This window comes from Nesoenas mayeri, assembly GCF_963082525.1.
Source record: "Nesoenas mayeri genome assembly, chromosome: 2".
Classification (NCBI taxonomy): Eukaryota; Metazoa; Chordata; class Aves; order Columbiformes; family Columbidae; genus Nesoenas; species Nesoenas mayeri.
The window spans coordinates 26,388,421-26,398,778 of NC_137543.1; the positions used below are offsets into that span (position 1 = coordinate 26,388,421).

At 45.1% G+C, this 10,358-nt stretch overlaps 1 protein-coding gene across 2 annotated transcripts; it reads right to left on the reverse strand.

The window, feature by feature from the left end:
• Positions 1–733: 733 nt before the first annotated feature.
• On the reverse strand, positions 734–8,513 carry PDP1 (pyruvate dehydrogenase phosphatase catalytic subunit 1). Of its 2 annotated transcripts, XM_080339927.1 has the most exons (3): positions 8,403–8,510; positions 4,784–4,867; positions 734–4,698 (listed from the first exon to the last, which is right to left on the reverse strand). In XM_080339927.1, exon 3 carries the CDS (start codon positions 4,652–4,654, stop codon positions 3,047–3,049), a length of 1,608 nt encoding a protein of 535 aa, XP_080196053.1. In that variant the 5' UTR covers positions 4,655–4,698; positions 4,784–4,867; positions 8,403–8,510; the 3' UTR covers positions 734–3,046. The 2 variants fall into 2 exon arrangements, with proteins under 2 accessions (XP_080196053.1, XP_080196052.1); XM_080339926.1 differs by lacking the exon at positions 4,784–4,867 and having other exon boundaries at positions 8,403–8,513.
• Positions 8,514–10,358: the final 1,845 nt, after the last annotated feature.

Here is a 10,358-nt window from a genome sequence, read left to right on the forward strand (position 1 = left end):
ACAGCTCTGTTGACACATTCATCTAGAACAGTTTTAAAGATTTAAAGGCTGGTAATGACTGTCAAGATTCAGCCACCCTTCTGTGTTGCACTAGGTATTTGCAGCTGTGAAGTCCTTATCCAGAAAAGTAACCACATCATCCCCCTTACAGATAAGGTAGCAGTACTTTCTGCAATGCAACAAGTTTGGCAGACACTGCTAACAGAACATGTCCTCTGCCTGTAGCAGGCAAGCTGTTTCAATTTAGTTTACCATCAATTAATTCTTATACCATTTTATTCTCCACATAAATATTTTAGATTATTTGCAATTATTTAAATTGTTTGTGAGATGTATTGCCCTGTATAGGGTACAGCCCACAGCATTATGATCTCAAATTATGCTGGTTTATCTGCAGCACTGTCCGTAAAGTTAATCATGAGATGCTGGGAACTGGGACATGCGGAACAATACCAACAGCAAGATCTGAGCTCTGCTGCCGAGGGGCGGCAGCACCAGCGTGCCTGATGGGGCTCCCAGCTGCGTGGTGGCATTTAACAGCTCTCAAGTCCAATTTTCAGTCTGTTTCCATTTATACTTTGCTTTGTCTGGCCATCTGGTCCATTCATAACAGGGACTACACAACAGAACGCATTCTTGAAACACAACTAATCCCTAAGTTTCAACCCTAGCAGAAGAGCTATCACATTCTATATCAATCCAACACACATGGATTTCTGCATAATTGATCATTTTATTGGAATCTGTTAGAAGATGTTTGTTCAGATCACCTGTTTGGCAGGCAGTTTTGCTGCTTCTGTTCACTGCATACATACTGAGCAAGTCTCCAAGCAATACATATTTTGTCTGACCCTATACATATGCATCTTTACTACAAAAAGCAGCATTTCCTCCATAAAAGTTATATCCATGGGACCAATGTTCTTTTCTTCTAGCTATGACATGTACCCAATCCATATCAATCACAGGTTAAATACGTCAATACATGTAATGGAGCTTTAACAGTAAAAAAAAAAAAAAAGTAGAAAGTTGAATACTGCAACAGCTTAGATACATGCTGTATTTGAATGAGAGAACAAAGTCTATTGACCTAGCTAATGACAGTCACCAAAACACAACATACAGAAACAATGTCAACAGCCAGTACTTGTCTAAGCATTGTAGAGTTCCCCTTTTCCCTTCAAATAAAGAAGGGTTAGGCACATCTTGAATGTGAACTTTGATACCATTAACCTTACAGCAACAGTGATCCTGATATTTAAGAAACACATATTAAAGCTGCAGGCCACTAAGCACGCATAGCAGTTGTGAGTTTGAGTAGCCAATGCTTACTATACCACAGGTTCACCGTTTAAACTAGGTGTTATCATATGTAACAGTAGCATTAACTAGCAATATTTGTATTTAGTAGAAAATGCCACATTACTCCATTAACCAAGCTAGGTTTTTAAAGCACTGCTCTAATTTTCTATGATGAAGGCTAGGGAGGTATTTTACTGAAACACCTTGGTAAATTGAAATATGCTGACATATCATTGTTCTCTACAACACAGGAATCAAGTTACCTGTGTTCTCTCAGTCATGAAGGACTGGTACTTCAGCCAGCATTCAAGTTTTTAAACTTAAATGCAGGTTAAAATAAATCTGTAAATGATGGTACATACCTAAAACAGATGCAATGATGACCAATAAATTAGTTGTCATTCCCTACTTTTTAGAGTTACAAGCCCAGCAACTTTAGGCACACAAGTTACAGCCAATCTTTAAGTTCCAATTCAACAATTACAAGCCAGAGAGACCAGTTTCTGAGATTTCTCTGGGACAGCATTTTTGACTATAAGAACATGCATACACCAGATGTCCAGAAACACAGAACTGCTAATAAAGAAGTTGCTAGAAAAAGTCATTAAACATACACATGCATGCCAGCTAGTTTCCCAACTAAAATGCTATTTGCAAGCCGTACTCTAATTTTTTTGTAACTTGTAGTTTTTACCCTGACTTACAAATATGAGTTCAAGTGCAAGACATCCAATATGTGACTATTTGATACAGCCAAAGTGAAAACGAGTGCAAATTACAAAGCCACAAAGAGGTTAGTAATGAGTTCCTCAGCTTTTTGAGGTGAAAATTTATTCACCAGGTAAATAACACCAGGTAGGGGTAGAGTCCATGAAGGACATAACCTTTAGCAAAGTAAACACAGTCTTGACCAACAACACTGACTTTGAGAAGTCTGGAAGCTTCTTCATATTGCAAACTGAAATCCTCCAGAAAGTTATCTGGTATCTTACTGCATGTTATAACATATTATTGCCCTACAAGTTGTGCAGAAACCCACAGCTGAGAAACTATTAATGCACAATTAGTTTAGAAGCTACTGTGCATAAGATATGGTTAAGCTGTAACAGAGTCTCAGGTATTGATTATGGCTTAGATCTGCATTGAAAGTCAACACTTAGACAAATACCCTTACATGAATGACATTGTCTATATGAAAGCAAGACAACTTTGTTATACTGAAGACTTACTCGGTTAAAGTGACCTTCTGCTTAGAAGAAACAGCAGACAGTATATTCACAAATAACCATATCTGTTTTGCAAGAATTAGCCCTGTAAGAATTGGACAATACTTCTTTTAACTCATCATTTAAGATAATGTGTAGATATGTACAGATGTTTAAACTGGCTTTGTTTCTTGAACAGCCGGATCTCTGATGGTTAAATTCCTTGTCCTCTCTCCCTCATCCAAGTCTCCCAAATTCAAGGCATTGTTCTAGCAGCATGAAATCAATAGTGCAACGTTATTACAAAAACCTCTTTTCCCAAGCTGTGACATCCTCTTCAAGCTTGTATTAAGTCAACAGTACTTCCCACATATTTAGAGCTCTGGAGGAAGGCAGGAACAATAGACATGCTGAATCTAGCAGGCGATCCATTTGTTTGCTAAGGGGTTTTTTGAGTTTTATTGTTGGGTGGTTATTTTTTATTTGCTGCTCATACTGGCCATTGTTGTAACTTTGGTAACTAGTTCAACATCTCAAATTCACAGTTCCCCATTTTGACATGCACCTATGACATGCGAGTTGAACTGCACCACAATAATTGTAATGTCATCTCTATACATTCGAGCCAGCTCTTCTGGAAGACTAAGCATCTTGGACAGTCGATCATGATCCACAGTGCCAAACTCATTGTTACCCACTGCATGACGTATCAGGTGAGTTGCTGCATTCTGATCTTCAAATACTGAAGAGATTCGTGCTCTTCTTTCTGCTAAGAGACCATGCATCTGTCCCAAAGTTACCTTATAGCCACCAACAGCTATTGGCTGTTGGTGGTGAACACCAGTGAGGTACTCCCCTACAATTCTAGCCACATCTTGCCTGTGCATTGTCTCCCACAGCCCGTCTGTGGCCAAAACCAGAAACTTATCCTGCGGCCGTAATTTGTGATGTATGACTTCTGGCTCAGCTGTGAGGTATGGGGGAGTGTGATAGTTTGGAGGAATAAACTTTGTATATTCATTGTCATTCAGCTGATCTGGGCCTGATTCTATTACTCTCTTCTGTAGATCAATACTCCATTTAAACTTCACATCACCAAAAGCTCTGAAAGGCATCAGGAGACCCAAGAGACGGTCTTGTTTCACGACATTTTTTTCTTCAGACTTTGGATGCTCCTTTCTCACACGTTTCACTTCATGTTCATTTTGTGCATTGTGGTCATAAGACAGATTAACTGCAGACCAAGATCCATCTTCTTCCTGAACCCCAAGCACTGCCCTACTGTCACCTGTGTTTGCAATATGCAAGTCAACACCATCCACATGGGCCACACAGGCCGTGGCACCAGAAAATGCTACTCGCAGTACTAGGTAGTTGAGAAAAGAATTTGGATCTCCTACTTGAGCTTCCAAAGAAATATCATTATCAAGCCTCTTAAATGCATTAACTAAAGCTTCTTTCACATCAGTAGTCTCTCCACTGTTGAGATCAATGAGCTCCTGCCAGTAAGTTCTTAGACTATTGAAGTAAAGCTTGGAAGCTTCTTTGCTAAAATAATCATTGGGATGCTTGTGCCACTGCAAAATGGGCAACAGAGCTCTGCCACTTTCAACAGCATTTTCTATTTCAAGTAAAGTCTCATGAGGTAATAAAGATACAGCAATGTAGTAAAACAGTCTTTCACTGACAGCTTGAGCACAAGCACAACCTGCATGGCCATCAAACACACCCAGAAGCATCCCTCTTGTCTGTAAGCAAGTGGCAGCACTCCTCCGGTCTTCTATCGGAGCATTAGCAGGCAACTGGTTGCTATCGAAGCCAAGGACAGAACTTACATTTTTACCATCAAATTCTGGGACTTTGAAACTGTATTCATTTGCCTTCAGAATGCTGTTGACCTGTGGAGGAGTGAGGTAAAATCTCTGTGGTGTGGAAGTGTAATCCCTCGCATGAATAAAGTGATTAAAGTTCTCTTTCGGCCTACAAAGGGCTGCAAATTTCTTCTGAGGTGCACATCTGAAGTGACTGTGAGCAAAATGAGATGACAAACAACACAGATGTTTATGGTGGCAGTAGCACACAGTACTGCATATTCTGCTAATCTCACAGTTACGAATCAATGGAAACAGATGAGCTGGTGCTGGCATGGCATCAGACAACAATGGTAGCCTGGAGCTCCGGACTGGAATTGCTGAAAGACAAGAGAACAACTATTCTTAGAGGGATAGCTAACAGATGTATTGTTTTTCCCCAGAACCCTGTGTCAAGAAACTTACAGACTCTAACAATATGGAGTTCATAGCTTCACAGGTCTTAAGAAAAGGCTTTAAGAGGTTCTTGTTCATTGACACTCCATTGGGCTATAACAAAAAAGCTAAATCATACTTAAGATAGTTCAGCTGTTATACCCAAGTCAGATAGCAGGCAGAAAGTGAAAACATCTTCCAGGCAGACAATGCAGCTTTGAACAGAATTTAGGAGTTAGCATGCGGCACTCTACCGTAATGCCACCTCGTACAAGACTGTTATGGATATTTGTTCTCCTGCTAATTTCTCAGCTGACAGAGCCAGACATGGCACACAGAAAGGAAAACTGTCTTTCTGCAAGGCTGAAGAAGAGATAATCCCTTCAACAGTAAGACTCAAGAGACAACTTTGAGATGATATACAACTGTATTCAAGATGAAGATGGTTTAGACAATAAAAGCAAGCAGTAGGTCATAGACAGCAAATACTCTTTAAGCAATCACAAGTTAGTAGCTGGTTTTGTTTCTTCTCCCTCCTTTCACATACAAAACTTCAAACTTGTATGACACTATGGTGTACATATACAAAAAAGCCACAGCAGTCTATGCAGCAATTTTCTAGCATATCAGAAAAATACAAGAAGCAAAATGCAGATGCATCTCTCCTACCAGCAGCTCATCTACCCCAGTAAGTTGTCGGATTATAAATTGCCTTTAAAAGCTACTCAGCTGAAGGTCTACATGCATTTGATTCCACAACTAGAACAGAGTTCTGCACAATAGTCTAAAGCTAGCTGAGTGTTAAAATAAACTACTAAATTAAGTATCCAAGCAAAGTACTCTACTACTTTTTTTGCCACATCTCAAAACTTCCCTTATTTTTCATTCCTCTGAACAAAGATTATTCTAACATACTCTTCCTTGTCCACATTGACATACCCAACGCCAACATTACTGCAAGTGCCTCTTAAACACCTTATTCACTATGCCTCAGTACCAGGAAGTCTTTAAAAATGTTATACTTGAGAAAACAGTTCCATAGTGGAAAAACTGTGTCCTTGTACAAAGCACACACAATTAAGGGAAATTCAGTTCTCTTTCCATCTTTTATGATCAAGTTTCATCATAAAAGCTTCTTCCTAGAAAAGACTACTACAAACTACAGAAAACTTACTGCAGTAATAAGCACTAGTCTGTCAGCACCACTGTATCTCAGATTTAATTACTCTACTGAAAAACCGAGTATTGTTGTGTTGTGCTAGATACTTGTGTTACTAAATAGATTATTTCTAGTCAAGCAGGCATACTAGTATTTCAGATGAGGCACAGCCCATATAAAACATGCAGTACGGCCCAATATTCAATTTCAAGGATCATGCAACACAGGAAGAATAGTGTTCTGTCACCACTCTATTCTGTGAGCTTTCCATGGATTCTGATCACCTAAATCAGCTGAGATGTGTCTGGAAATCTGTGAAGCTTCACACCACTCTCTGTGGTGCAAGGGAGGGAAGCAAGTCACATTCTTCCCTCCAAGCTTGCTTGATCTCCTTGAGTAACCAGCAGTGAAGCCTGTTTATTACAAAATACAAAGTGCTGAAAGCAAAGTAGAATTAATGTCCTACCATTCCACCAGCTTCCTAGCATCACATCTTCACTCTCCACAAATGAGTGACTGCCAGTCTAGACTTACACTGCCCAATATTCTTGTCTACTGACCTCTCCCAGGCCTCCCATTGGCAGCTATGAAGACTGAACTGGCCAGTTTTCTGTTGTTCAGCTACCAGGAGGAGCTCTGATTGTAGTCTTATGGACCATAGCCAGCTGTACAGAGACACTCAGCAGCAGTGTACTGGCCTTAACTTCCAGATACAGACTAAATTTATGTTAGCCATTTTCTTCCCAGAAAAATCTATTTCTTCAGCCCAGGCTTCACATGCACACAGCATGACAGAAGCAAACTAGCTCCAAATACAGATTTTAAAATCTACTTGCTACGCTATTATAAAGGAGCTATTTTGGTAACAGTTATGCATATTTCTCCAAGTGAGAAATTAAAAGCAAAAATTCTGCTTACAGACCAGTAACCTCAAGGTTCTTCAGATATGCCTGGTCTACAGCAGCACCTCAGGTTCAACACTGGTCTCCCATTAGACTCCAACTGAATCAATGCTAAGCATTCATGTTTATTGTTGACCCATATGTGGTGCCACAACAACTGTTCTGACGGTTTTGCTGTTGATCCATGATGAAGCAAAAATACAAACTTACTGCTGTTACAGCAGCTCTGCAGTGCTATCAGAGGATATTTTGCTGATTTTTAATTGTTAGTTTATGAAATATTACATGAAATCCAAGCAGTAAACCTCAAAATTACCATGGCCTGTATCATTTACAGTATATCCATGTCAGCTTAAGATATCAGTCTGTTTCACATAACAGATTTAACAAATCCTAGATGATCAAGTAGGAGAGTAATTCCAAGTTTGCCAACCTTTAGTGAAATCATCCTAAATCTCTCCCATTTATCCTCACAACATGGATGCCCCAAATATAACCAGACATCCCAGCTAGCCCTTAAATAATTACTTTAAGATCCCAAGTTTTTTATGGATGATCAAGACATGAAAGAGAAGGAAAAGAGATTAAGTGGAAATTTTAAAATCCAACCAAGATTTGTCAAGAGATTAGAATCAAGCCAGTATTAAATACCTCTCAAGCTCAGAACAGAGTACAAATGTTAATTTTCAGGCTACAAATATAATACAGCCAATAATGAGTCAGATGGCCAATTTATGGTTTTTGTAGTACTACACTGATAACATGGAAGAAATACTACCCCTTGTCTTAATAGTGGAGTTATAATAAGCATTTATTAAGGCAAATTGATGCTGCACAGACAGGTTCCTCCAAAACACCTATGCCAAAGACACTCACAGCTTCAGGTAAAAGCACCCCAGGTGCCCTTCAGACACTTGACAGAGCTGAACGAATAAGCCTGTTGGAGAGGACGAAGACGGGGGGAGGAGGAACAAGAAACATTCAACACCAGCGGAACCGCTAATTCTTCCCTCTGGCCGGGTCTCAGCCTGGCAGCCCCTTCCCCGGGTCCCATCCGACCCCCAAACCCAGCGCTCCAGCGAGTACCGGTGCGAGATACGTACCGATCCGCCTGGGCCCAGGACACACACACATTCTCCTGTCACAACAAGAAGCCGCCAACATCCACAAAGCAGAAGCCCGGGGGGCGGGGGAAGAAGCAAGGCAGAGAGTTTGTTAGAAGAGACGGAGAGCTCCGACACGGAGGGGGACGACAGAGAGAGGACGATACGCACACACGCACCCAGCCCGCCCGGAGCCGCCGCCGCCGCCTGCCCGGCGATAGGAGCGAGCCAGCCCCGCGGCGGCGCGCCCGGGGAGCTCAGCAGGCAGCGCCCACACCCGCAGGGCGCCGAACCCCCGCCGCTCTCGTTCCGGCACAGGCGAGGCGCCACTCCCGCTCCCCGCGGGCAGCGCCCGCCCGCCAGCGCCGGGCGTCGTGGCGGAGACCGCTACTCCCTCAGGCGCCGCACGGCCCCGACATGGCCGCCCCTCCCCAGCCGCCCGCCTCCGGCACGACCCCTCCGCCCCAGGCCGCGCAGGCACAGACCTGGCCCCTTCCCGGACGGCTCAGCCCGGCCCCCCGGGCGGAACAGGGAAGCGGCTCGGTAGACCTAGTGGCCCAAGACCCACACCCAGCCGATCCACTCCCCAACGGCCGCCGCAAGCGCCTCACGCCCGCGGCCGCCGCGCTGCCTTATAAAGGCCCCAGGGCGCACCGCCCATTGGCTGCCGAGGAGGGCAAGGAGGTCACGTGACACGGAGGCTCGGCAGCGGCTCGGTAGCGCGGGGGCAGGGGGAGGAGGGGGCGGTGCGCGCGCATGGCGCAGGGGCGGGAAGGCGCGAACGCGGCGGCGCGGTGCAGCACAGCCCCTGCCACCCGCTGCGTGTGAGGGGACAGCCCCTGCCCGCCGGCCCCTGCCCGCCGGCCCCTGCCCGCCGGCCCCGCCGCCTGGCAGCCCCGCCCTCCGTCCGCCGCAGCGCCGCGGGAGCTGCCCGAAGTTTCCCCTCCGTAAGGGAGTCACCGGTGGGAGGGCGAGCCCCGCCGCACGCCTGAGGCACGGCGATGGGGCGAGGCGAGGCGCGGCGGAGGCGGGCAGCGCTGCGGCACCGCGGCCCGGCCTCGCCTCCTCCTCCTCCTCCCGGTGGGGCTGAGGCCAGTGAGCGCCGCCGTGCCCGCGGCTGGCGGCTCCTCCCGCAGCGCTACGCGGTTGTCACAGGTGGTTACTGGTGATTCGCAGGCAAACACCGGGCCAGCGCCGTCCCCGGGCTCCGGCTGGCGCCTGGCACCGAGCCGCGGGCTGCAGGGACAGCCGTGGCGGCTGGTCCCGCCGTCCTGCCGGGGCGGCCGGGCTGTGTGGGCACCGTGGCAGCAACCTGCCCCCCACGCTGCTTTGGTCGGGAGTCAATCAGTGAACATGGCCTGTTAAGGAGACTGAAAATGGGAAAATGTCTAAAAACTTATGTAAGGCCTATCGAGTTCTACACTGAATTAAAGAGTGTGAAATGTGGGTTTTTATTTTTCCCCTTGAAATGTTTGTGAAGTCTCTTTAATGGTCACAAAGCACGTTAACTCTGCAAGAGCCCACTGAAGCTTGTACTACAACATTTGGGTTTTCTGTTTTTCATTTGCTTCCTGTTGCTTTGTCTTTGCTGGAATCACTCCAGGCACAGCAGGCTGCTGTGGGCTGCAGACAACCAGGGACCTCTCCTGTGTTTCTGAGAAAGCCACGTTTGCTGCTGCTGCTGCCAGCACAGAATGGTTTGAGGGCAATGGCTTCCAAGAAGGAACGGTCCTCCAGAAGAGCAGCACCTGTCGTTCCTACCAGTGTGGCAGGAGCAGCACCCTTCCCTTCCCTTCCCTTCCCTTCCCTTCCCTTCCCTTCCCTTCCCTTCCCTTCCCTTCCCTTCCCTTCCCTTCCCTTCCCTTCCCTTCCCTTCCCTTCCCTTCCCTTCCCTTCCCCTTTCCTTTTGCCTTTGCCTTCCCTTTCCCTTTCTCTTTCCCTTCCCCTTTCCTTCCCTCTCTCCTCTGTCCCCATTCCACATCTCTAGAGCAATGTTCAATTTTACATACGCTTTTGAGGTACTCTGAGGCAGCCTTATTTCTCATGTAAATTTTAGAATACAGAAAGTATATAAGGTCAACAATGTTTTGATTTCTTTGATCATCTCTTTCTCTGTTTATAGATGCACGTGCTCTCATGCCTTTCTATTTTCAGGGTGGCCAGGATGCCCACTTTGCTGTGTGTTGTTGGCAGCAGATGTTCAGCTGGCCTGTGGAGTGTTGAAATTAGCATTCCTTTAGCAGCTGTAACAAAATATACATTTTTAAACTGTACTTGCATCTTTATCATGTTTCCAAGTGTATACTGAAGTCAGTAGAGGAAACAAAGGAAAATCTACACTTGGTGTCTCAAAGACCTTAGGGGTCTAATAGGGGTATAAGAAAATGGAAAGTACTGCCCTGTGATCCTCTAGGTAAAAAACAGCTAGAAAGATAAAATGT